Below are 27,837 nucleotides of genomic sequence, written 5' to 3'. Positions count from 1 at the left end.
CAATTTTAATAATTTCCCTGATATGTTTTATATTTTCATAAAAAAAGATTTTTTTTTATATTTATATTTATATTTATATGGGTAGATAGTATGGGAGGAGAAAGTGAGGTTCAACTGCATGTATAAATGTGGCGCAAAAAAAAAAAAAATTGCTATTAGTCTATTACCACTAATGTGTCACATAAAATCTATTACTTTTCTATTCAAATATGTTAAAAACGAGCTTGACCTCTTATGAATTTAAGGGATTTTAATATATTATTATTTTTTACTAGTTTTTTCTTTGAGAATTGAAACTTTTTAGAATATAGATACAATTTTCTTTCAGATTGATTTGGAGGAAAAAAAAAAACAAAAAATTCTCCTAACCCAATTACTTGTTTGAGTAACCATATGGGTTTCAATAAAAAAAGAAAAAGAAAAAAGAAATGACTAACCATATGTATTTCAAATAATAAGCTACTTATTTAGATGACTAAATGACTTATTTAATTTAAAATACATAGATAGTCATACAATCACTTTGCAAAGTCAATAAAGGCAAGTGTAACTAATTTACTAATAGAGGATATTGCGCTAATATTAACAAAATTATATCATTTTATTTATCATGATTGGTGGTGTTTTCTCTTAGAACCTCTATGAGGATACCCAGTGATAGATAAGTTCATTTGTCTAAAATATGATGTAAATCTCAAAGTTTAAAGTTCAATCTATTATTACTATAAAATAAATAAAATATTCAATCCATCACACTATTTGTTCATAAAATTTATGGATGGTCTTATGCACACGTCATTTGTTTGTTTCAATATTAATTCTTTTTAAATGAATTATTTTCCAATTTTTTTTCTATATTTGGTAACACTTTAAAATTAGTTAAAAATTTATCTCTTAATTTCTCTTTTTAGCTTCATTTAACATGAAGTCATCTTTGAGAAAGTTAAGTGATATTTTTTGAAAATTTTTTTACTACTTTTTCTAATGAGATTTTTTTTTTTACTACTTATATATTGAAAAATGTGAAAAAATAATTTCAAATGAGATTTTCAAAAACCAAAATCTGGCCTTCCATAATAATAAATAAATATAAAAAAGGGTAAACTATGTTTTTGGTCTCCATCTTATATATCATATTTCAATTTGATTCATAACATTTCAATTGTGTCAATTTGGTCTTTACTCTTTCAGTATCATGTCAATTTAGTCCATACCGTTATCTTTTGAATGAAAATTGATGACGTGTTTAATGATTAAAATAAAAAAATGAGCTTCCGTTAATGTGAGAATAAACTAAAATTTTATTTGATTGTTTGTCATGTTAACAATTTTCATCTAAGATGTAATGATAGAGATTAAATTAACACAACACTAAAATGTTAGGTCTAAATTAGCATAATAGAAGGTTAAAAACCAAATTACAATATAGTATAAGAGATAGAAGCCAACGTCTGCTTTACCCTTAAAAAAAAATTAGATTTACACGGATCCAAATGGTACGACCCGATCACCAATGATGCCACGTCTAAAATACGCGTACTCGCGTAGGTGTAGTGTAGAACTGTAGATTAGCGAGGTACTATAAAATTGTATAACAGTCACCTCCGTTGTCGTTTTTTCAAAGCCTCAGTCTTCTCTATCTCTCGTTGAACATGGCGACCATTGCAACACAACCCTCAACATTTCACACTCCGAACCCTCGTTCAGCCGCTTCTCTCAACCCAGCTTTCTCAACAGCCATAGCTTTCCCATCAAAGCTTTCTGGGGTTCTCTCAAAACCTCTCAACTATGAGCCAAGGTCAAGGAGGAGTACGGCGGTGTTGGTCTCTGAAAGAAACGTGGACGAGAATATCGCTGGCTCTGCATTTTCATCTAATGGCTCTAATCCTTCCTCGTCCCGATCAAAGTTTGTACAATAAATAAATTACACTTTTTGCTTTGATATCAATTTTTTTTTTTTAATCTTTTGGTTTTTTGGTTGTGGTTGCATGTGTTTGAATGTGATTGGTCATCTGGGTTTCGATTGTTTTTGTTGAATTTTTCTTGTTTTGGTTTGTGGGTCATTCATTTTCTGTAATCTCTATGTTTAAGTGATGTCAATTGGTTATATGGTTGTGGTATATTTGTGATTGTTCAATTGGATTGTGCTGATTTCTATTGAATTTTGCTAAATTTGATATATTTGCCATTATTTTGTATTAAATTTGATATCTTTGCCATTATTTTCTATTAAATTGACCATTATTTTCTATTAAATTGATATCTTTGCCATTATTTTCTATTAAATAATGGTCAAAATTTGAAAAAATGTATATATTTAATGTGTTGGCTCTGTAAATATGTTTTGGCTTTTGCTTCCTTTGGTGGGTCGTGCTTTTTTTTTTTTTTTAATAAAATTTTTATAATCCAAGAATATCCCTTTTATGTATAAGGAGTGGCACTGTCAAACTTATGAAAAATAAGAAAGATATGATTTTCAGTTTCTTTTACCATGGTATGGTACAAATGTAACATTATTAAATTTTACTTCATAAATAATGGATTTATCTTTTGTGTGTGTGCGCTTTTTTTTCCCCCTCTTTGAAGATTCAAAATGTAAAGGAAGCTTTTCACTTCTTTTAATCTTTTGCTCTCTATAGAAGTTATATGATTTACAATGTGATTACTCATGTCTGGGTGAAATGGAATCATTAGGTAGTTAAGTTCTGCTTGTTTGTAGTACACTTAAATTGGTCTCCTTACTTAATTACACTACTGCGTTCTGTTCTTGATCCAGGGTGAGACGGCACACAATTTCAGTGTTTGTTGGAGATGAAAGTGGAATGATAAATCGGATTGCAGGGGTCTTTGCAAGGAGGGGATATAACATTGAGTCCCTTGCTGTTGGTCTGAACAGGGACAAAGCACTTTTCACAATAGTTGTGTCTGGAACTGAAAGTGTGCTACACCAAGTTGTGGAGCAGCTTCAGAAGCTTGTGAATGTTATAAAGGTTAAAACTTAGCTCTTGAATTTTATTTTGCACTTTGTCTTTTAGCTAAGCTCTTGCCCAAATGGCAGCTCTTCCCCTTTTAAAAGCAACGTGGAAGGGATTTCATGGGTTTAAGCACCTGGGTGTTTGTAATTACCCATAAAAAATCATTATCTTTAGAATCATGTATAGATTTAAGATTTAAGATTATCCTTTAGAATTGTGTATAACTGGCTTCCTGATATGTAAAATCCTGTTTGGCACAATCAAACCCTAAGAGTTGTCAATGTTTTCTGTCAAATGGAAGATTTGTGAATTGATTCAATCTAGAGGTTTGGAAATTAGGAATCTGGTCATGTTTAACCAGGCATTCATGTGGGAATGGCTAAGGCTTAAATGGGTGGGGAAGAGGAGCAGGGTTGTTTCAAATGTAGCTAATGGGAAATATGGGGTTAGCTTATGACAAAAAAGAAGGCAGGGTTGGGAAACTTTTCTAGGTTCAATAGATTTGAGGTGGGTGACAACACTAGCAATAAGTTTTGGCATGATTATAGTGTGGGGAGTAGGTCTAGAAGGAGGCCTTTTCAGGATTATTTTGAATTTCTTGGAATAAAGAGGCTTCAGTGGAAGATTACATGAAGTCATCTATTGGAAATCTTCATTGGTATGTCATTTTTATTAGAGCAATGAACAATTGGGAGTTAGAGTCTCTAGTCTCTTTTCTAGACACTCTCTACTCTACTAAGTGGGGAAGAGTGGAGGGGATACATTGTGTTAGTACTATTCAAAACACTGTGTGTTTGAGTTGAAGACTTTCTGTAAGTCTTAAACTCTAATGGAGGTTGTCTTTTCCTTGGAAAGGCATTTGGAAGACCAATGTCTCAACTAGAGTGGCGTTTTTAGTTGGACAATGGCATTGGGAGGAAAATCATAATGATGGTTAATTTGAGGTATCGCCTGATTATTGTAGTAGATTGGTGTTATGTGCAAGGAAAATGGAGACACTACTGATCTTGAACTCCTCCATTGTTCTGTTTCTAGACAGTTACGTGCTATGGTTTACATTCATTTGAATTCAGTGGGTCATGCCAAGAAGTGTGGTTGAGTTATTGGCTTCTTGGAAAGGAAAGTGGTTGACATCATAATGTATAGACATACATGGAATGCAATCCCTTTATGTTTTATGAGGTGCATTCGGTGAGAAAGAAGCACTCATAGCTTTTCAGGGTGTGAGAAATCAATCTTTGAGGTAAAGCTTGTGTTCTTGAGGACTTTATATTATTGGATGACTTCCACATAAAATTTTTTCTTTTTTAAAATTTACTTGAATTTATTGATTTTTATAGTTTTAATTGATAATTTTTGGTGTATTTCTTGTATATACCCTGTGTATATGGGTTGTGCCCCTTTTACACTTTTCTAAAAAATTCCTTATGAAAAAAAAGGTAGCTCTTGACTTATTTGTGTTATCTGTTTTTTCCCCATCTTTTATTACTTTACTTTTTTGGTCTTTCAGATTATTACCTGTATAAAATCCCAAAATTCTTAACTTGTGGCTTTTGATTTGATAACCAGGTCGAAGATATATCAAATGAGCCACAGGTAGAACGTGAGCTAATGCTCATAAAAGTTAATGCAAATCCAGAGTACCGTGCTGAGGTAGTTACATAGTAATTATCTAAATGCTGAACATTGAGAGTTTTCTTGAATCTATAGAAGTTTTATGCGTTTAATTGTTACCATTTTCTTTGATAACAAAACCTTGTTACTTGGTTGATCTTCAGATTATGTGGTTAGTGGACACTTTCAGATCAAGGATTGTGGATATCTCAGAACACTTTCTAACAATTGAGGTGAAGATTGGCGTTATTCTACTCTTCCTTTTTATATCATATATTATCTATACATTTCTGAGCAGTCAAAAACTTGAACTCTTACATTGTTTGACATTTATAATTTTGTGTGCTTGTGTGTGATAGAGTGTGCATATCAGTGTGGTTATTGGTTAGTAGGCTTTGTTTAAAACTTGGAAAATCATAACTTTAACATTTAAAGTTTGAATATTGTTAACAAATTGGAACTGGTGGGGAATTTCTTGGGCTGCAGCTCGTTAAATGATCCTCTCTATGGAATCTTGGAAGTTGTGCTTCATGATTTGGGAAAAGTTCATTAAATCACATCCAGGACAGCTTTTATTGTCGGTAGTGCACATCAACTTAGCAAATGAAACCTTGAGGTATTTTGTCACTGGATATACAATAATATTACAATTGAATGTTTGCAAAATTTTAAACTTGGCATGATGTGATGGGAGCGTAATTCTGTATTTTTGATCTTGATCTCATTCTATTGGACTCGTGATGCTTTCTAGGTGTATACTTTTTGTGCGTAACTTGTTTGAGGTTTTTAGTGGAGGTAGACAATGTCAATTGTGTGTGCGTCTTTTTGGATCTAATTAGATCTCATATTTAATTGAGCATCTGTATACAGTTTTGCTTATTTTCATTGCTGTTATAAGGTCCTTAATACAAATTATTTATTCTGAATGTTACAAAGGTAACTGGAGATCCAGGGAAGATGGTTGCTATGCAAAGGAACTTAAGCAAGTTTGGAATCAAAGAAATCGCCAGAACTGGAAAGGTTCAGAACTTCCCTTGAAAGTCATTGTTCTTTTCTCTTTTCTTATGAAACATTGGTTTTTTATTATTTGAACATGCATTCCAAGTCTTAATTTTTGAAACTGTTCCACTTAGTAGATTGCATTAAGAAGGGAAAGAATGGGTGCATCTGCTCCATTTTGGCGATTCTCAGCAGCTTCATATCCAGATCTTGAAGTAACAATGCCTACCCGTGGTCCTCTTGAACATGCAGAGCTCAATGGTGGAAATGACGTATCTGCAGGAGTATGAGCTTGTCTAATCTTTACCTTTTTTATTTTTGGTTGTTGCGGGGGAAGGGGGGTAGTACCTAAGAAAGAATAATTTTGGTATTTACCTATTTGTTGTTTGGGGTATGGTGTATGATGTTAGCTTGAATACTTTGCATAGATAATTTTTAAAATCTGACATTGGTACAAATTTGTAATAATTAGAGTTTCAGATTGGACTTTATGATTTGATTTGTGGTAAGTAGTGGTTCTAAGCATTATTTTTTATTACACTGTTATTGGCTGTATATTTATTATCCTTAATAGAGACTATTGTAATTGAATTATAAATATATCTTTACATTTGCCTTGTTAAGCACACTGTATAGTGTACAATTTTTTTTTTTTTCTTTCTTTCTTTCTATATTTATGTCCCTGCATGAAGGTCTTGACACTTTTTTTATAATATTTGTACATCCAAACCACAGTCTTGACACATTTATCATGGCATCTCTACTAAAGAAATTAATTATTTGTCCTATTATTCTGAATTTATTCCTTTTCCTGCTCCTCTCTGTTTACTTATTAACTCCTCCCATCCCATAATGAGTGGCTCAATTCATATTTGCACAAATTTTAACAACAACAATCAAGACTAACTCAAACTTTTAAATAAAAATTTCCTAAATTGCTGATAAAAAAGAAGTAATTTTTTTTACCTGTTAGGATGTAGCCTAGTGGTTGGAGGCTTAGGATGAGCTATACATGGTTCTGGCAGGTGGGATCGGGTATTTATGGTTTACTCCCTAGAGGTGGATCCAAGGGGCCTTTCCTTGATGAGGTTCCACATCTTCAAAAAAAGAAGTAATTTTTTACTATTGCATGTAGACATATTTAATGGGCAAGCAAAATGCAATGAGTCACTAATTATGGGAAGGAGGGAGTATTTATCATTTTGAATTTTTATTCAGTATCTCATATGTTTTTTTTCTTCATGAAGGGTGATGTTTATCCTGTGGAGACATCTGATGGATTTGCATTCAATCAAGTTCTTGATGCTCACTGGGGTGTTCTCAATGATGAAGACGTAAGATAATTTATAGATAGTTATGATCCTTTTCTTTTCTTTTCTTCATCTTCTTCTTGGAATCATAGTCCAACTTGGGTAATACTTGTTTGTGTCATCCGTTCTTATTGTTTATTTTGGAAGTTAAAATGTAATAGTTGATTTCTTAATTAAAGGCTATTAATTTTAGTTTTGAGTGATATTTGCCATCTTAGTTTAGTTCTTGAGAACTGAAGAATGGGCCAGTTGGGGAACTCAATTAATCACGGTTGCGTAGTCTGACTTGAATTAATTAGTTGAGTTGAACGCATGGTAAAGCTGCTATGGACCACTTCACTTTTAACTGCTGCACAGCATTCTAGAGCCATTAAATTTGTTCTTGGGCTCCCATAGAATTCCTAAGAAAATATGATTATGGCGCTTCTTGGTATGAAATATGCATTTTTTTTTTTTTTGAGAAACGTATGAAATATGCATTTGATTGCATTGTATTACACCTTTTCATGCCCGTGAAAGACAAGATTTCTCCCAAGCATTCTGGTACCTTCTGGGTGAATCTAGCTGCTGATGCTTGTGGGATGTTTTGTAGATGACATTGTCAACTTTGAATTTGATTTTTATTTATGTATTACAACAAGTAAACTATCAAATTGTTGCCTGAGTTTCTTTACCTTTGTCTTTCTAAGGAACCCTGATTGCAATGGGTAGTTTGCTATGTGTACCATCTAACTTGAAGAAACGCCAAGTTGAGTCTAATTGATTCTAGTTGGAAGCTCATACATAATCAGATACAATATTTGGCATCTTAGTCAACAACCTTGGTTGCTAAAAAGCTTGTGATATCATAATTTGAGTTTGAAAGGTTTATGAGCTTTTTCAGGAATTTACAGTGAGGCTTAGTGGAACACTGTCATCTACAAGTTTTGACTTTAGCTTTGAGTGTTTATTCATACTTGTATTTGATGTCAAAGGGCTATATATTGCATACAGTTTTTGCCTATTGCTTATGACTGAGACTTAGCCATGTGACAATCTGTCAGTTGGTGATATTGAAATAAAGTGGTTACTAGCATTAGTTGTTTTATGTCATGCAAATTAATTTCGGGGCTGTTTTCAGACAAATGGACTTCGATCGCACACCTTATCCTTGCTTGTAAATGACTTTCCTGGAGTTCTGAACATTGTTACTGGGGTTTTTGCTCGAAGGGGCTATAACATTCAGGTAATTTGCTTCTTTTTCTTACCTTTTTTCTTGTAAAATTAATAATGCTTTTGTTTGCAAGGTTTCCTCATTTGCTTGCTCACTTTCCTTTATTTCTTCATATTAGAGTTTGGCTGTTGGACGTGCTGAAGTTGAGGGGCTCTCTCGCATTACAACTGTTGTTCCCGGAACAGATGAATCAATTAGCAAGTTGGTGCTGCAACTTTATAAGCTAGTAGATCTTCATGAGGTGGGGATACTCAACTATGAGGAAGGATGCATTGCATTAAATATGTAAATACTTATGTAATATGGCATAGTTTTAACATACATGGAAGGATTGCATGTAATGCCACAGTTTCCCAAGGCTTTGACTACTAAGCGCAAACTAATTGCTACTAAAACCCAATAACCTAATAAAGCACATATACTATATAAACTTAAGTATGCTGCATATATTTGATGATGTGGGACCTATCCATGATCTTCCGAGGAAGAGAACTTGCCCTTGCCTTGCTATGGTGATTTAAAAGTTTCACCATTACCTTCTAGATCCCAAGTTAAAGTATGCATATATGTCTTAGATGAGGTTAATTTTCTGTAGGTTCCTGTTCTTTTTACTTGTATGATAACAATGGCCAATCATAGTGGATCACTCTATATCTGACAAATTCCAGTTGGAACCTTTGTCCTGATGCTTTTGTGGTTCTTGCTGGTCTTGTTATCTTGGTAATTTGGACTAGCTGTGAGGAGGTCTCCTTGAAGGATTCATAAATTTCAGCCTTTCTAAACTCTTATGGCATGATTCCTTCAATGTCCAATTTCTAACTAATGTTGCCTTCAGGTTCATGATATTACCAATTTGCCATTTGCTGAGCGCGAATTAATGTTGATAAAGATTGCTGTCAATGCTACTGCTCGACGGGATGTACTTGACATTGCCAACATTTTTAGGGCCAAAGCTGTTGATGTGTCTGATCACACAGTAACGCTTGAGGTAATTTTTATAATTCCTACAGCGATTTCCATTCAAGTTTTATTTTATTGTATCTCTTGACCGTATATGTTGATGCCATCAAGTATTTGATGGGAGAATGTGAGAATTTTTTGTTGAGCAAGAGTTGCACTGAAGACCTTGCAAGTTGCATGCTAATTAGGATTGAGTGAAGAGGTGGCGTTGTTGACTCTTTGCATTAGTCCATGTTTGTAGCTCATTAGTTCCTAGTAGGGAGGTAATTGGTCAAAATTCAGAGTCCACACTTATGCCCTACAGATTGTTTAAAAAAGAGTAATCTGCAGCTGTTGTAGAGATGTAATGACAAAGAAGTCTCTCTACTAATTTTTTTTTTTAAAATATTTAATTTTTGATTTAGTTATTCTCTGAGGGCCTCCAAACAACACTCAACGCTCAGATGCATGTGCAGAGATCCGATAGAAAGCATAGCTATCCTATCACTCTTAGCTGGAATGGCTTTTTTTTTTTTAATAATTTTTTTTAAAGGATAAGTAGAAAAGGTCCAAATTAAAAATAAGACGAAAATATAGTGTTGGTCCCTAGACTTTACTAGGTGAGCACTATTAGTCCTTGAAGTTTTAAAAATGATCACTGTTGGTCCTTTTGTTAACGACCGTTAATCTATTTACCTATGTGACTAACAAAACATTGACAGACATGCCATTTTTCAAGTGATGTGGCACCATTTTTAATATTAAAAATTATCATCCTCCTCCATGTCACAAATCACATGACACGTTTATTAACCCAAATCAAACCCATTTTTGCCCAAACCAAAATCAAACCCACCCACTTCCTCCCCAATCTGGACATCCAGCTATCACACACATAAATGTCAACCCAGGCCCTCCCATTTCAGACGAGTACAAGACAACAAAAGTCTGATCTGTGTAACTCACCATCATCTTGTCGTGCACATCATTTAAACATTGTAGTTCTTACGTCAACCGAATCCGAAAGAGAACAAAAACAAAAAATAAAAAGAAGTCAAAGAACTAAGAACCACTTGGGTATTTTTCGTTAGATCTTATCTTGCATTTCTAAGAAGAATCACAATCAGGATATGAAGTTACAAGCTTAAGTTGTAAATTCCTCCGCAGATAATTTTTGTTGAAAAGTAAAACAATTTAACAAACAAATCAATAAAATCATCTCCATTGAAACAAAAAACAAAAACCTCTCTCCCTTATCCATATCCTTTTTCCACCAACCTCTGTACCTCACTAAATCAAATTTAATTAAATTCCAGTTATTCCCTTCTCTAGAAACCCAATTCATAGTTGGGTTTTTCGTATATGTGTGACAGTCGGAGGGGGAGGATTTGCTATCTCTCCAGCCAGAGATTTGTCAAAGATCCAGATTTGGACGAGCCGCTGCTAGAGTGTGGAGAGGGTTGGTGGGTTTGATTTTGGATTCGGGAGAAATTGGGTTTAATTTTGGTAAATAAATGGGTCATGTGTTTCATGACATGTAACAGAAAGACCGACAATGCTTGTTTTTAAAACTTTAGAGACAAATAGGCTCATTTGAAACTTTAGGGACCAAAAGCGCTCAGTTGGTAAATTTTAGGAACTAACACCGTATTTTTGCCTAAAAATAATTTATTAATACTGGCCAAACCCACCTTGCCATATATTGGTCAAATTTGTCAGCCAATTCCCAAGGATCCTGAAGAAAGGCTAGAAATTTATCTTTTTTAGAGTCCAATCCACCCTCAAATTGGAAGGTATAAATATGAGAAGGGTCCGGTTAACGGGTGCCCTTAGGACATTTTTTAGGAAAGTTTTGATACCATATTCATGGGAAATGTAAAAAGCTATCAAAATAATTAGTTGATTTTCTCTTTTCCCATAAAAGTTTCTAAAAGTATTTCCTATCCTTAGGCCATCTGGTAACTTTTCCCAAATGATAATATTTGCACACTCTTTAGTCTTTATGTACCATTTTCCCTGGTTAATCCAGTTAGCAATTATGTGAAATATTCTTCAAGGCTATCATAGATTTTTTCCTTGGATAAGTATGCAATCATTAATTAACACTTGCCAGATCCACCTCTACTTGTATTGGTCAGATCTGTCTGTCAATGCCGAAGGATCCTGAAGATAGGCAAGAAATTTATCTTTGTTAGTGTCCAATCCATGTTCAGATTGGAAGGTATAAATATAATAATGTTTGCATACACTTTATGTGCCATTTTCCCCGGTTAATGCAATTAGCAATAACATGCATTATTCTTCAAGGCTATCATAATTCTTTTCTTTGGCTTATGCTATCATTTATTCCAAAATGAGAATTATTTGATTTACTGCATAAATTATTATTGTTGAAAAGCAATACAAGAAGAAGAAAGGAAATGCAGAACAAGAAAAACAGAGTAAAGGAAGAAGAATTTGATAAATGGAATTCTAGTTCTTGATTGCATTGATTCTGGTTACAGACCCCAATATGTATTCAATAACCACCTCTGCAGAGTGTGGAATTACCCTAACAAACTCTTAACACAAACACATCAGATACTGACACATGTATAGACTGATTAGATGCTGACACATGGACTTGCATCAATAACTAACTCCACTCCTCACACCTAACTTAAGCTACCTGCAGTTTAGCCAACTGTCACAGCTCTACTACAGGTCGTTTATTAGAAGCTTTATCATATGCCTTTACAATTGTTACTAGCATGACATGTTTTGCAGTTCCCTACTCTTCTTTTTCTATACTTGTCTGCGTGTCAGATGAATCTAGTGGCCATTTTGAAGATTTAATACATAATATATGTGATTGCGACAAAGAAAATGGATGTTAGTTTTAAAAAGGTGTTATTGGAGTTTATCTTCCTGCTGTTAATATAAAATGAATATTCTACTTTTTTTTTTTCTTTTCTTTTTTTAGGCCCTTTTAACTGTTGAAACTAATAAAATTTGCTTCTGGTACTTGAATATTAGCTTACGGGGGATTTGGACAAGATGGTTGCGCTGCAGAGATTATTAGAGCCCTATGGCATTTGTGAGGTTTGTCTTCCAATCTTTAAACTTTAGGTGTATTCTAGAATTTTCTAGGGGATCGAATTTTGACTTTATTATCTGAGCCAGTTGTTCTGTCTTAAGTGGCCAAGATCGATTCCTATACAACATCTATTGAAAGTGTTTGTTCCAAAAATTCTGATTTCATTTGGATCCACTTGAGGTCATAAATTTTATCAACTGGAAATGAATTTTCAGTTGTAGCTTCAGTGGGATTTTTTATTTATTTTGGGGAGTGTTATGATTTTCTGTTGTATCCTTACAATGTGCCTTCATGCGATGTGACAAATTTATACTGATTTTTGTGATGTTTCTTCCTCTTCTTTGTAGGTGGCGCGAACTGGGCGGATAGCACTTGTCCGGGAGTCAGGTGTGGATTCCAAGCACCTTCGTGGATATTCATTTCCATTATAATTTGAGAACTTGGGAAAGCATCTCTGGCAGTGTTGGAGAAACTTGAGTGAATTATCCATCTGCGCATTCAGTCTCTGTATATATTTGTCTGACCAAGGAAAGGGTAAAATGGAAAGAAGTTGGGGCCAAAGGAATTCAGCCTCAAGGTACTAGTGTTAAGCTTGTGTGTATTGGATTAATATGTTTTAATTTTTTTGTGGGGGTCTGTGGCTGTTTGTTCTTATATATGTCATGTCAGACTGTCAATTTTGCTTTGCAACAGAAAATTTTGTAAGAGAACAGGCCAGAATTTCATGTTAGATCTCTTGTACATGATTGTTTTGATTTGTTTCTTCACTCTACCATAGTTGGTCTGTCCCAAAAAATATCTGGTTTTTTTTTTTTTTTGATGAGAAAAAAACACCAAATTTTATTTGCTTTCATGGTAGATAATTGGTTTTTTCATCTATGATACTTTTAGAAGCAAGCCTTTCTGTTTAAGGATGCTTCTCCAGGCACAGATGTTCTACTGTTGTTAACAACAATTAGTCTAGAGACAATTTTTTCAGTCTTTTTCATAATTCTTGAGTTGGCATGGTGTGATTGGTGTTAATAAATGTGGTTTCAGCTGTGGACTCATGTAAAAATGATATTGCTCTGATCACAAATCATCCTTGTTTAGAAAATTAGATCTAAAAGGAACTTGATACTTCCAATGTTAAAGTATCGTGGTTGAAAGACTGAGCGCTTGTTCTAAAATTTAACATTTGCTGAGGAAACATATTTCTAGTTCACACGGTAACAAAACACTACCGTGCAAAACTTTTGGAAGTATAAGGTGCATACTTTTACAGGTGATAGCATTCCAAGGACCTATAGCTTTAGGGGAATGAAGATGTACATGAAGTAAGTTACTCGTGAGCAACTACAACAACTTGTTTTCCAACATTGCGGCCTGTGAAGAGTCCAACGAGAGCTGCCGGTCCACTCTCAAGGCCTTCAGCTATGTCCTCCACATATATAACCTTCCCTTCTTTGATGTAAGGTAGAACCAACTCCAAAAACTTTGGATAAAGGTGATCGTAAGCGGGAACCAGGAATCCTTCCATGCGGATCCGTTTCACTATCAGTTGCAATAAATTGTGCACACCTTCAGGATGGTCAAGGTTGTATTGCGAGATCCCACATACAGAAATGCGGCCACCAATCCTCATGTTTAGTAGCACTGCATCAAGCATCTTACCCCCAACATTCTCAAAGTAGATACCAATACCTTGAGGGAAGTACCTGACAAAACAATGCAGCATATATATTGGCCATAGAATCAGACTGGAAAAATTGAAATAGAAGAACAAAAATTAAAACCTTCATATATTCCTAACCAAATAAAATTCAATGCATTGTATATGACTATTAGTCCATACAAATTGGTGGCCTTTAGCTCACTGTCAATCTCATAACTCTGATTAAGCGTGCGTTTGTTTCACCTTTTAGAAGCTGAAACATACTTTTTGAAATCAAAAAAATGAAATGTGCGTTTGGTAAGATTTTAAAAGTTGTTTTTTTCTAAAAAGCTGCGTTTTGAAATGTGAAGGAAGAGCACTTTAATAGTGGACAGCTCTCAAAAACTTTTGCAAAAGCCAATGTGCGTTTCATAAATATTACCGTTAGAGGCAGTGTTCAATTACCAAATTGTCCAAATATTTTATTGAAAATTGAATTTTACCCTTTGATAAATCAAAGGATAACACCTCTTTGGAGCTCACTTTACGCCAGATTCCTCACACCCAAATATGTCATATATATTTTTTACTCAATATTTACAATGGCTAACAACAAAATAATTTCAGATCTTTTTTCTCTCAAACATCTCTAAACTCAATCTTAATCAAAATACAAACTCAAATCACAATTTCAAAATTAATCAAACCGGGAAAAAAAAAAAAAAAAGACAACACAAATCTGGCCCATCTGAGCTGCGGTGTGGTAGGAGGACAAGCAATGGTTGGGAAGAGGACAGGCATGCGTGAACATCCGCCGGTGATCTTTGTGTGTGTAACTGTTTGAGAGTGAGAGAGAGAGAGCTTTTGGTACGCATATGTTCTAGAGTGGATAATGTTAGAAAAGAAAAGTAAAAGTAAAAGTGAAGATAGAGAGTTACATGTGTGGAGGAGAAAAAAAGAGAAAAATAAATAAAAGAAATGTGTGGATGAAAAAAAAATTAAAAAGATAGGGAAAAATAAAATAAAAAATAAGAAATTAAAATTGAGAAATACTATTGCAATATTTTTACAATAAATCTTAAATTATGGGTTGTTACTAGTTAATGTTGATGAGAAAAAATTAATTTAAATGGTGTGTTAAAATTAAAATCCCTTATATACTTACTCAAAAATTGATTTTTGAGTAAGTATATGAAGTAGTTGATTTAAGTATGAAGTAAATTCTTATATATATATTGTCATTTTTGGTAATTTACCTCTCAAACTGCCACTTTTATAAGTGTTAGCCAAACACTCAGTTTTTTCAAAAAACAGTTTTTACTAAACATTTAACTTTTATAAAAAGCCCAGTTTCATATCATACTTTTTAAAACCTCTATTTTTTCAAAAAGCACAATATCAAAAAGCTAAACCAAACTCACCCTAAAACTTAGACAATGGTGCTTTATGTTCTGCCTGGAAGATGTATTCACTGACCTTTTCAAAGCTGCATTCAAGTCAGGCTCTTCTTTATAATTGAAAGCGTGATCAAACTGAAACTTGTTCCTCAGTAAATCAACCTAAAGTTAGAAAGTAAAAACGAATCTGGTTAATGAGGTTGTGCACTCTGGTAAGACAATCAATATCTAATTTGATGCAGACAGGAGTTTTGTGTCTTCAAACAAACATTACTCAATTGTATAATGTCCATATTTGCAAATTTATGACATTAAACATATATATTTGTCCAAATTGGGTGTGTCTGCATCTAGTAATATATTGTAAAACTAATATAGGAACCAAAAAATCTTGGATTACTTTTTGAAAAAAATGGAAATTGATTTATTTGTAATAATAAGAATGCTACAATTAGAATACTCATGAAGAAAGAACCGTAATAAATGCAAATAAAAGGCATCTTTCACCTGGTAGGGAAGTGTTTGAACCAAGATTTCTAGATGGGTGGAGTAGGGTATTAGTATATCTACCAAATAATTTAAATGTGGGAATCCTAAAAAATCAATTGCTTGGACTTCATGTTGTTTATTTTAAAAGGAGTTGTGAAATTCAACCTGTGGTGCATACTAGATTTGAGGGCAGAAAAGGATAACAATCTTGTTGCTTTTCTTTCAGAATCAGGCACATTATATTATAAAGAATATCCACTCATATTTCTTTTTTACCTTCAACACTAAACAATCATTAATCACTCCAAACCAATTTGCAGTCACAGGATGGTAACTACCCCACAGCATTATAGAATTGACACTTAAGAGAACTCATAAGCAGTGACCCACCTTTTCTTTGCTTCCAGCACTCCTAACAACATAGCAACCCAACAGCTTTGTAAACTGCTCAACAAGCTGACCAACCTGCTCCAGCAGCCGCTGAAACTAAGACGTACTCTCCTTTCTTAGGAGAGCAAACCTCATAAAATCCAACATACGCAGTCATTCCAGGCATACCTACATACAATGGATGCAATGCAGAACTTTGGGAATCAAATAGGACATATGCTTAGAAAGCATACTAGCAATATGTGAATTAAACTTTGTTAGAATTGCTGTAGGATGGCACAACTCCTGGCTAGATTTCCAACAAGTAGTTTCGACTGGTTAAGCCAACAATGTAATTAAGATATTAATTATTAGTACTGTTAAACCTATATACACATTACTAGTCGGAATGGGTTAGTTCTATTTTCAGAAAATATATATATATTGATGACGTCGAAAATTGTCACCAATAGGTCACACCGTACTCGCGACTCGAATCGAACCTGCACGACAAGAACAATCGACGGACGTCCTTCAGGGAGCACCGGTGTGGTGCCGGCCAAAGGTTCTCCGACGGTCAAGTTAGAATTGTTCTGTTTTACTTAGAGCGTTAGAGAGGGTCAATTAAAGCGTACCTCGATTTCTGGGGGTATTATGCCTTTTATAGTGTTAAAGGGTTGACTTTTCCTTTTTGGTTTCCACATCTTTTCAATGTGGGACTCTACTCCCAATTCTCCTAAGCGTGGTGAGCAAGGATTCCCATTTCCGGATCATGGGGTCTTTCTGGGCTATGGACGTTTCGGATCATGGGCCCTTACAATGTCAGTCAATGATGGGCCTTCGAAGCTAGGACCATCATCACACAGGCCCAAGAGACCCAGTCCGTCAGGCCCATTAAGGTAAGCCATTAGGCCCAATATTTTATCATCTTCAGTTGCCCCCTTCACCCCAATGGTCCGTCACCTTTTGGGTCAAAGGATCAATGGGGTGACGGTCCTTACGTATGGGTATGACGGTCAATCTATAACGGAATCAGGCAAGATAGAACGACGGTTCCAGATGGGTCAACCCGTCATAGTAAGATTCACCCCGTTGACGGAGACATGACGGGTACAAGTCTGTTGTTACGTACGGACAGGCTGTCAGCATTTATTACGCATGCCACGTGTCGCTCTCTGAATGGTCGTTGTATGGGATCGAAGTGTCGCTTCGTCTTCCGTGCACCTCCTATATATATAAGGCGCCTCACTCTCTCATTTTTCAATTTTCACTCAGAAAACATTTGTCAGAGCGAACCCGTCAGCCTTGTCAGAGCAACCCGTCGAGGACAAATATCTGTTGATTACGCCAACCGTCACCTATCCTCTGCTAAGTTTGGTAAGTGCTTTTAATTTACTCTAGTCAAGTTACATTTCCGTCCATGCGTTGTTGTTAGGCTTTCCATACCCGTCAACACTTTCAAACCCGTCGGTCTTAGGTTTCATTGTCAATTGTAGGAAATGTCTAGTGCGTCAAGTAACCAGTCGGTGGTTCGTGATGGGACGGAATACGAGGATGTATACCCGTCCGGTCATAAAGACCAAGAGAGCCCCGGCGAAGATAGGAGTCCGTCTGCCTCCTCTTCATCCTCAACAAATGAGGATGTGGAGATAGTCGAAATAGAGGGTTCCGATGACGACGGGGATCAACCACTGGAGTCCGTTGTAGGCGCTGATGGACTAAGGCAGTTCATCATGTTGCCAGAGTGGACTGTGCATAGGTTTACATCCGTCATCAGGGAGAAACATTTCAGCACCTTTAGGACCAACTTCCAAATCCCAGACTATGTCTCCATCCGTCTACCATATGTGTCGGAGAAGTGTTACTACGAAGGGGTAGACGGTGTCGGAGTGTACGAGCAGGCATTGAAGGCTGGACTTCGATTCCTGCTTTCTACACTTCATAGGGAACTCTTGCAGTATCTGGGGTTGTCCGTCACCCAGATATCCCCTAACGCCTGGAGGGTCTTCATAGCCATGGAGATTCTTTACGGTGCAATGTCAAACGGGGAAAGGAAATTGACGGTCCGTGAATTTCTTCACTGTTACCGTCCAGACGAGATTTCTGGATCAAGGGGGATGTACAGTTTTGCCAGTCGGAGCCCCTTGTTGAAGGTGATCTTTGAGACCCCAGACTCAAATAGAGACTGGAAGAGTCGGTACTTCTTCCTGGAGGGTGACAGATGGATGAACCATCCAGGGGAGACGGAGTACATGCCCGTCGACACAACTTGGGCAGTTATAAATCAGACACGTATGCATCCGTCTAAATTTTGTACTGCCTTTCATATCCGTCCAGTTATATGTGTATATCTTGATCATTTTTCTTTGCAGGTAGACGGCGCCCTCAAGTCAGCCTCGAGGAGTTTAGCTTCCTTGAAAAGGTTTGCAAGAAGACTACGCCGGAGGAAAGGACTTGGGCTAAGTTGGTGAACCCGAGGACCATACATTGGTACTGCGACGGTCCTGAGCCCACCCAAGAAGCAATAAGATACGACGAGCGAGTTCATAGACGTAAGCCCGTCGACTTTACTTTGCCATTTACTTGGCTTTATTTTGTTTTAATTTCATCCGTCATTATTTACAGAGATGGATGACGCAAAGAGGAGAGCTTTGATCAAGTCCCAAGCCGTCAAGAAGAGGGAATCCGGCGAGGAGGTTCCTAAGGTGTCAGCTTCAGTCCCTAAGAGGAAACTGACGACAAAATCCGACCGTCCATTTAAGCAACCAAAGGTCTCTCTTGAACCTGTGGTTGGCTTAATGGCTGAGGGTAACAAGGCCGTCACCCCAGCGAAGCAGGGGAAGGGTAAGGGATTGATGACGGTCCCAGACGGTAAGCAAGAGAAACCTCCTTCCCTTCTCCGTGATGACTCCAAGTATGCATTGGAGAAGCTGTCGTCCATCATCACGGCAGAAGACTATGAAGACCTGGGAAACCATTCGACGGAGGCCATGGGGGAGACGGGCCTCTTTGCCGTCGCTCAGGTTGGTTATGTTTGTCAAATAAGTTTTTATTTTTCTTTCTTGTTGTTACTTACATTATGTGACGGTCTCTTTTCTATTTGCAGTCCTTGGTCATGATGAAGGGACTACTTGACCGGTGTCTCAACCGTGAGAGTACCTTGGACCGGGTGCGCGCGAAGGCGCAGCAGATGGAGGAAGAGCTCGGACAACTTCATAAATGGAGGTCCAAGATGGAGAAGAAGCTGGAGCTTTCTGAGCAGGCGAGGAAGGAGCTGGAGGAGAAGACGGCCACTTCGCTGACGGCCTTAGAGAATAAAGAGGCTGAGATCAAACAACTCAAAGAAGAGCTCCGTCAGGCGAAAGTGGCAGCCGTCGAGGAGTATCGATGCTCGGAGTCCTGTTTGAGCGAGCTGTCGGACTCCTTCCTTCAAGGCTTCGATGATTCTCTCCGTCAAGTCAAGAAGGCTTATCCAGAGCTGGATTTGACAATGGTCAAACTTGAGGACCAAGCCTAGACTTTTGCCCTCCCCGTCGCCTCCGAAAATACGGAGGACCTTTTTGGCGACGGTGCTGCTCAAGGAGACGGAGAGTCCGCCCCGTCGAAGGATGTCCCAGTTGCTGAACCAAAGGAAGTTTAACGTCTTATGTAATTCATTTTTTTTTTTTTTTTATTCACATTTTAAGACAATCCGTTCTTTTTAATTGTATTAAACATTTGCCTTTGGGGCTTTTTGCTTAATGTTCAGATATGCTTTTTATAATTGTTTGGTATTCTGTTTAAAGCTCCGTCTCCCTTCTTGAGGAAGGATTTTTGTGAGAATATTTGTCTGTGACACTCCGTCCGCATTGTAGACTTATTATCTTGTGTTGATTGAGCATTTACATCGTTGAGAATTTTCCTTTTCCGTCTGTTTTGAGAGGTTTATTAGGAGGACCGTCCACTTTGTGGCGTTGTACATCAATTTTAAATATATCGCGTATTTAATGGACTTGTAAAAATTTTGACGTAGTTATCTTCCGTCCACTTTGAGAACACGCTCTTCTATTATTTCCATCCACCTTGGGACTTTATTTCATGTATTTCAACATCTTTGTGATCTGTCCACTTTGTGGACTGATTTCATCACCTTAGTGATCCGTCCACTTTATGGACTTATTTCATCACCTTAGCGTTCCGTCCACCTTGTGGACTCACGTTTCATCACCTTAGTGATCCGTCCACTTTGTGGGCTTATGTTTCATCACCTTAATGATCCGTCCACTTTGTGGACTCAGATTTCGCGTCCGTCCATCCTGTGGACTTAAGGTTATCATCCGTGTAGGGTGATCCGTCGACGTTGTGGACTTAGGGTGATCGTCCCTGTAGGACGATCCGTCCATCTTGTGGACTTCATATTGTATCCGTCCATCTTGTGGACTTAAGGTCATCGCTGTAGGATGATCCGTCCACCTTGTGGACTTAGGGTGATCGTCCTTGTAGGACGATCCGTCCATCTTGTGGACTTCATATTTTATCCGTCCATCTTGTGGACTTAGGGTTATCATCCTTGTAGGATGATCCGTCCACCTTGTGGACTTCATATCATATCCGTCCATCTTGTGGACTTAAGGTTATCATCCCTGTAGGATGATCCGTCCACTTTGTGGACTTAGGGTTATCATCCTTGTAGGATGATCCGTCCACCTTGTGGACTTCATATCATATCCGTCCATCTTGTGGACTTAAGGTTATCATCCCTGTAGGATGATCCGTCCACTTTGTGGACTTCTATTGTTTCCGTTAACTTTGTGGACAATTGCAATGACATACATTCAAGTAGAAGATCAAAATTGCATCTGATTATAGAAATGCGTAAAGGAAAAGTGCCTGCCCCCTTGGGCTTAAAAAAGGCACGACAATATTGTAGCAAAAATAGTTAAACAGTGCCAAAAAAAGTTAATAATGCCAAAAAGTCTTAAAAGAGAAACTGGTTGTCGTGTCGCTATTACTGGTAGTATTTCCTCAAGTGCTCGGCATTCCACGGATGTGGTAGCTTTTCTCCGTCTATTGTCTCCAGGTGGTATGTTCCTTTCCTTCTCCACGACGTGACTCTGTAGGGTCCTTCCCAGTTGGGGCCGAGTTTTCCCTGTGCAGGGTCTCTAGTTGTACCCATGACCCTCCTGAGTACGAGGTCTCCTACTTGGAAGCTTCTTTGTCGGACCCGGGAGTTGAAATGTCTGGACATGCGATCCTGGTATCTAGCGATCCTCTGTTCTGCTGCCGACCTGACCTCATCTATAAGGTCCAGCTGTAGCCTCATGGATTCGTCATTCCTTCCCTCGTCGTGGTTGTGAACCCTGTAGCTTGTGAGCCCAATTTCTGCTGGGATGACTGCCTCGCTCCCGTATGTCAGTCGAAACGGTGTCTCTCCTGTCGGAGTCCTCGCCGTTGTCCTATACGCCCACAGTATGCTTGGCAATTCTTCTAGCCATATGCCCTTTGCCCCCTCGAGCCGAGTCTTGATAATCTTTAGCAGGGATCGGTTTGTGACCTCAACCTGACCGTTAGCCTGAGGATGGGCGGGTGATGAGTAGTGGTTTTTTATTCCTAGCTGTGTACAGAAATCACGGAAGGGGCCGTTATCGAACTGCCTCCCGTTATCTGAGACAAGGACTCTAGGAATACCAAACCTACATACTATGTTCCGCCAGACAAAACTTCTAATGTTCTTTTCTGTAATGGTGGCCAAGGCTTCCGCTTCTACCCATTTCGTGAAGTAATAAATACCCACTACCAAGAACTTTAGCTGCCTTATCGCCGTTGGGAAAGGTCCCATGATGTCCAGTCCCCACTGAGCGAACGACCATGGAGCCGTTATGGGGGTTAGCTCTTCAGCTGGCTGTCCGATAAAATTGCTGAACCTCTGGCATTTGTCGCATCTTTTAACGTAGGACTCAGCATCCTTTTGCATGGTCGGCCAGTAATACCCAGCTCGTAACAGTTTGTGCACCAACGACCGCGACCCAGAATGATTCCCGCATATTCCTTCGTGTACTTCCCTCATCACGTAGTCTGCCTCTTCAACCCCGAGACATCTTAGGTAAGGACGGGAGAAACCTCTCTTGTAAAGAGTGTCTTTTATCAAGACGAACCTTGCCGCTCAGACTTTTAGCTTTCTCGCTGCCTCCTTCTCTTCAGGCAATATCCCGTCCTTTAAGTATGAAGCTATCGGCGTAGTCCAGTTTCTTTCGGAGCGTATCTCCTGCATGTTGTCGGGGTCTATTAGCGGAAAGATTTGAACAAAGGGAAGTACATTACCCGGTGTTATCATATGTTCTGCTGAAGCGGCTTTGGCTAGCCGATCGGCGGGCTCATTGTCTCCCCTGGGGATCTGGACGAACTTTGCTTTTAGCCCGTCGATTCTAGCCCTCACTTGATTAAGATATCTCTTCAACCTTTCCCCTTTGCATTCATAATCTCCGTTTACTTGATTGGTCACGACTTGAGAGTCGCAATGCACGACCACACTTTCAGCTCCGGCGGCTTTGGCTAGGTCGAGTCCTGCTGCTACCGCTTCGTATTCTGCTTCATTGTTGGTAATGGGGAAGTCGAGACGGACCATACATTCAATCTCATCTCCTTCAGGTGACAGCAATACTATGCCGGCTCCTCCAACTCGCTTATTGGATGATCCGTCGGTGTAGATGTTCCACTGGGGGGGTTCTTCTGCCCCCTTGTCCGCGTCATGCGTAAACTCTGCTATGAAGTCGGCTACAGCTTGTCCTTTAATGGCCACACGTGGACGGTACTTGATGTCAAACTCACTCAATTCTATTGCCCACAGCGTCAGTCGACCTGCGGCCTCAGGATTACTTAGTGCCCTTCGCAAGGGCTTGTCGGTCATTACGTTCACGGTGTGGGCTTGAAAGTAGGGCTTGAGCTTGCGAGCCGCCGTGACCAACGCAAAAGCGAGTTTCTCCATAGGTTGGTATCTTTCCTCGGCACCGCGGAGCGCTCGGCTGGCGTAGTACACAGGCTTCTGTGCCCTGTCCTCCTCTCTGATTAAGGCCGCGCTGACGGCCGCAGTGGAGACAGCCAAATAGAGGAAGAGCTCTTCACCTGGTTGCGAGGGGCTCAGTAGAGGCGGTGAAGATAGATAGGTTTTTAACTCCTCGAAGGCTCGCTGACACTCGTTCGTCCACTCGAATGACTTTTTCAAGGTTCGAAAGAAGGGTAAACATTTTTCCGTCGCTCTCGACACGAATCTATTCAATGCCGCTACCTTGCCGTTAAGGCTCTGTACATCCTTCACGTTTCTCGGGGGGGCCATCTCCATTATGGCTCGGATTTTGTCCGGGTTAGCTTCAATCCCCCTTTGAGATACCATGAACCCTAGGAATTTGCCTGCCGTTACACCGAATGCGCACTTTCCTGGATTGAGTTTCATGTTGTAGGATCGAAGTGTGCCGAATGTTTCCTTGAGATCTTCCAAGTGGTCTTCCTCCTTCCGGCTCTTCACCAGCATGTCGTCGACATAAACTTGGACATTCCTCCCGATTTGCTGTGCGAACATCTTGTTCATTAGTCTCTGGTATGTTGCCCCTGCATTCTTCAGACCGAATGGCATTACTTTGTAGCAGAAGAGTCCTTGACTGGTTACAAACGAAGTCTTTTCCTGGTCGTCCTCGTGCATGCGGATCTGGTTATAACCCGAGAAAGCATCCATGAAGCTTAGCAATTGGTGTTGAGCCGTCGAGTCCACTAGGATGTCGACCCTTGGAAGGGGATAGCTATCTTTGGGGCATGCTTTGTTAAGATCGGTGAAGTCCACGCACATCCGCCATTTGCCACTCGTTTTCTTTACCATTACCACATTCGCCAGCCAATCGGGGTAGTAGACTTCCCTGATGAAGCTTGCCTCTTGGAGTTTGCGGACCTCTTCCGCTATTGCTTGGTCTCGTTCCGGGGCGAATACTCTCTTCTTTTGTCGGACGGGTGGGAACGAGGGCAACACATTCAACTTATGTACCATGACCGAGGGATCGATTCCTGGCATATCGTCATGGCTCCAGGCGAACACATCCTTATTGCTTCTCAAGAAAGCTACGAGCTCTTGACGGATTGCGGGTTTGGCAAGCGTTCCGATCCTGGTGGTTCGGTCTGGATTGGAACTGTCGAGAGTTATCTCCTCTAGCTTCTCTGTAGGTTCTGCCGTCGTTCGGTGTTCTTCTATGTTCAAGGCCTGGATTTGGTCTTCCACCTCCATCATAGCTACGTAGCATTCTCGTGCGGCAATTTGACTTCCGCGTAGCTCTCCTACCCCATACTCTGTTGGGAACTTGATCATCAAGTGGTAAGTTGATGTTGCCGCCTTCCACGAGTTGAGCGTGGGTCGCCCAATAATAGCGTTGTAGGCTGACGAGCAATCGACCACCAAAAATGTTACGTCCTTGGTGATTTGTTGTGGGTAATCTCCTACTGTCACCGATAACGTGACTGGGCCCAAAGGGAATATTCTACTCCCTCCGAAACCAACGAGCGGGGCGTTTGTTGGTATCAGCAGCTCCCTATCAATCCTCATTTGTTGGAACGCCGGATAATACAAGATGTCGGCCGAACTACCGTTGTCGACCAACACTCGGTGGATGTTGTAGTCGCCTGCCCGCAAGGTGACGACGAGGGCATCGTCGTGTGGATGGTGTAAGCGCCTTGCATCCTCTTCCGAGAACCCGATAATGGGGCCTTCCCTTCTTGCCATCTTTGGCACTGTACCCGCCAACTGGACATTCTGTACCATCCGAAGATATGTTTTGCGAGCCTTTTTTGACGATCCGGCCGCACCTGTTCCTCCAATTATCATCCTTATGTCCCCCAATGGGGGCCTTGGTCGCTCGTTCTCTCGACGGGGGTGTTGTTCTTGCGGGGGTTGATCCGTTCTCTCCTTACTGACGAACTTCTTCAATTTCCCTTGTCGGATAAGGGTTTCGATTTGTTGCTTCAAATCATAGCAGTCGGCCGTGTCGTGACCATAGTCACGGTGGAAGCGGCAATATTTGTATCTGGACCTTTTGTTGGGATCACTCTTCAGCTTTCCCGGAAACGTCAGGGATCCTTCGTCCTTAATCTGCATTAGGACTTGGTCTATCGGGGCGGTCAACGGAGTGAAACTTGTGAACCGTCCGCCCATTGGTTTTGGACGTCTGTCCTCCCTCCGATCTCCCATCCGTCCTCTCTTCCGCCCCTGGTCCTGTCGGGGGTCCTCTTGTCTGTCCCTTTTCTTGGGTCTGTCTTCTCGGGCTAACAGTGCGTCTTCAGCGTTCATATACTTGGTGGCCCTGTAAAGCACCTCTGACATGGTCTTTGGGTCGTTTTTGTATAGGGAGAACAAAAACTTACCCCCCTTCAGCCCGTTCGTGAACGCCGCCACCAATATCTTGTCGTCGGCTTCGTCGATCGAGAGCGCTTCTTTATTGAAGCATGATATGTAGGCCCGTAACGTCTCCTCCTCTCTCTGCTTGATATTCATTAAACAAGCTGTGGACTTCTTATACCGATGTCCTCCGATGAAGTGCGTAGTGAACTGAGCGCTCAGCTCCTTGAAGGTGCCGATGGAGTTTGGTGTTAGTCGGCTGAACCAAATCCTTGCCGCGCCCTTCAGGGTTGTAGGGAATGCCCTACACATAATTGCGTCTGCCACTCCCTGAAGGTGCATCAGGGTCTTGAAGGTCTCTAGGTGATCGAGGGGATCCTTGATTCCGTCATAACTGTCCATACTCGGCATGCGGAACTTACTCGGCAGGGGGAAGGAATTGACGGACGCCGTAAATGGCGAGTCAGTCCGGTTGACAAGGTCGTCAAGATCGCTGGACACTCGCCCCTTGAGAGCGTTCATCAGGACTTCCATCTGTTCCTTCATCGCCTGCATCTCCGCGATGATGGGTTGTGGAGCTGTATCCGTCACTGATGGGATGCTAGCGTCCCGTCGCACTTGTTTGCTCGGGGCGTTACTCTCCTGTGGTCCGTCATTATTTCTCCTTTCCTCATTGTTCCCTTCTTGATCTTCTCCTTGGCTATTCACCGCCGCACTCTTTTGATTCAGCTGCTCTTCCAGGTCGTGGTTTTGTTTGGTGAGGCGCTCCACGGCTGCGGCGAGCGTCTTGACCTGTCTCTCAAGGGCAGTCGTAGGGGCTTCTTCTTGGACGTCATTTGTGGTTGCCATCGAGCGTGTGAGTACCATGTAACTCTTTTGTCTAGGAAACGTCGATTTGTTCCCACAGACGGCGCCAACTGATGACGTCGAAAATTGTCACCAATAGGTCACACCGTACTCGCGACTCGAATCGAACCTGCACGACAAGAACAATCGACGGACGTCCTTCAGGGAGCACCGGTGTGGTGCCGGCCAAAGGTTCTCCGACGGTCAAGTTAGAATTGTTCTGTTTTACTTAGAGCGTTAGAGAGGGTCAATTAAAGCGTACCTCGATTTCTAGGGGTATTATGCCTTTTATAGTGTTAAAGGGTTGACTTTTCCTTTTTGGTTTCCACATCTTTTCAATGTGGGACTCTACTCCCAATTCTCCTAAGCGTGGTGAGCAAGGATTCCCATTTCCGGATCATGGGGTCTTTCTGGGCTATGGACGTTTCGGATCATGGGCCCTTACAATGTCAGTCAATGATGGGCCTTCGAAGCTAGGACCATCATCACACAGGCCCAAGAGACCCAGTCCGTCAGGCCCATTAAGGTAAGCCATTAGGCCCAATATTTTATCATCTTCATATATATATATATATATATATATATTCAATAGAAATAAATTAAAATTAGTTTTTGACAACTAACTGATCAGCATCTGAATAAAATGAGGGTAGTACATTGGAATGTAAATCAAAGTCAAGAAATATCTTATATATGCCATATGATTTTTTTTATGATCATAGTCCTTATGATCATATATATCATCATAATTTGCAACTTTCACCATACTAGTATTTTCAAAGATAGGAAGCAGAAGCAGCTTACCAAGAATTCCAGTATAGTAGGATAGAGGCAGATCGGTGTGTTCAATTTAGTCAGTGGCTCTTTGGTTGTTGTAATGAGACTATATTCTTCCCACCCGGTTTTTCCCCTAACCAAGTCACCTTCCTTGAAGTTTGGATTCCCAGAATCCAAAACTTTTGCCACTCCATATCCTCTAATTGGCTGCTTGGTTTCAAGTCAAAATCATCAATCCAAGTACTCAATATCGCCACAAGACGAATCGTTAAACCCCACAATCATTAATTGTTAGACAAAATCCTAACATTTTAATGAATGGTAGCATCTTCAGCACCTTTTGAAATCTGTCCTTTGACTTAGTTTTGTTTTCCAAAAGAAAAAATGACTGACTAGCGAATATTAGGATGCAAGTTAAACATTTTAGACCATAACTTCCAAATTATATAAATTTCTTCATATAATATGCACAAAAAGAATAGTTGAAAAAGTTCATGCAAAAGGCTCTGATACAGTCTCTTTAACATTTTGATGGTTAAACCTCACATGAAAGATGTCAAAAGAGTTACAAAACTAAAGTAAAATGAGGAACTGGGTCAGAATGATCACTCACCAAACCAGGCTTGAAGGAAACAAAGAAGGAAGATTCATACTTTGTCATCCTGGCTCGCTGGGAGGGATCACAGGACAAGTAAAGGTTCTTAACTAAAACTGCATTGGAATCTTCAGGGACCTTGAGTTTTATGGTACTGGTAGTGGTCACGCACATGTCTGATTCTTTGGGAAAGCCAGTCACAGTCTCTCAAAATCACCTGCTTGTTCCTCACTTCCTCTCCAAGACTTGCCAT

The 27,837-nt window shown here is 39.6% G+C and overlaps 2 protein-coding genes and 1 pseudogene across 3 annotated transcripts; 2 read left to right on the top strand and 1 right to left on the bottom strand.

The window, feature by feature from the left end:
* Positions 1–1,602: 1,602 nt before the first annotated feature.
* On the top strand, positions 1,603–13,701 carry LOC126701457 (acetolactate synthase small subunit 2, chloroplastic). Of its 2 annotated transcripts, XR_007647367.1 has the most exons (13): positions 1,603–1,906; positions 2,777–2,990; positions 4,545–4,628; positions 4,754–4,822; positions 5,526–5,609; positions 5,726–5,872; positions 6,836–6,922; positions 8,019–8,123; positions 8,230–8,352; positions 8,947–9,099; positions 12,066–12,131; positions 12,474–12,703; positions 13,391–13,701. XR_007647367.1 is itself a non-coding variant. In XM_050399572.1 (12 exons), the coding sequence occupies exons 1-12, from the start codon at positions 1,653–1,655 to the stop codon at positions 12,555–12,557; spliced, it is 1,470 nt and encodes a 489-aa protein (XP_050255529.1). In that variant the 5' UTR covers positions 1,603–1,652; the 3' UTR covers positions 12,558–12,893. The 2 variants fall into 2 exon arrangements, 1 of the variants encoding a protein (XP_050255529.1); XM_050399572.1 differs by lacking the exon at positions 13,391–13,701 and having other exon boundaries at positions 12,474–12,893.
* LOC126701458 (2-alkenal reductase (NADP(+)-dependent)-like) lies at positions 13,448–27,837 on the bottom strand (annotated as a pseudogene).
* LOC126701456 (uncharacterized) lies at positions 17,415–19,646 on the top strand. The gene is made up of 4 exons (XM_050399571.1): positions 17,415–18,306; positions 18,387–18,566; positions 18,640–19,037; positions 19,121–19,646. The coding sequence occupies exons 1-4, from the start codon at positions 17,514–17,516 to the stop codon at positions 19,529–19,531; spliced, it is 1,782 nt and encodes a 593-aa protein (XP_050255528.1). The 5' UTR covers positions 17,415–17,513; the 3' UTR covers positions 19,532–19,646.

The sequence above is a fragment of the Quercus robur genome, chromosome 10, assembly GCF_932294415.1.
Source record: "Quercus robur chromosome 10, dhQueRobu3.1, whole genome shotgun sequence".
In the NCBI taxonomy this organism is placed as follows: domain Eukaryota; kingdom Viridiplantae; phylum Streptophyta; class Magnoliopsida; order Fagales; family Fagaceae; genus Quercus; species Quercus robur.
Note: the sequence above shows the minus strand (reverse complement) of the source record. Positions and strands in the feature narration are given on the sequence as shown.

Bases quoted from the DNA above. Each gene is read 5' to 3' on its own strand.
- LOC126701456 (XM_050399571.1), top strand. From the start codon at position 17,514: ATGTCTAGTGCGTCAAGTAACCAGTCGGTGGTTCGTGATGGGACGGAA. The intron at 18,307-18,386 runs GTATGCATCCGT...TTTTCTTTGCAG, and splicing joins GGCAGTTATAAATCAGACAC to GTAGACGGCGCCCTCAAGTC. The intron at 18,567-18,639 runs GTAAGCCCGTCG...CATTATTTACAG, and splicing joins CGACGAGCGAGTTCATAGAC to AGATGGATGACGCAAAGAGG.
- LOC126701457 (XM_050399572.1), top strand. From the start codon at position 1,653: ATGGCGACCATTGCAACACAACCCTCAACATTTCACACTCCGAACCCT. The intron at 5,610-5,725 runs GTTCAGAACTTC...TCCACTTAGTAG, and splicing joins AAATCGCCAGAACTGGAAAG to ATTGCATTAAGAAGGGAAAG. The intron at 8,124-8,229 runs GTAATTTGCTTC...TCTTCATATTAG, and splicing joins GAAGGGGCTATAACATTCAG to AGTTTGGCTGTTGGACGTGC.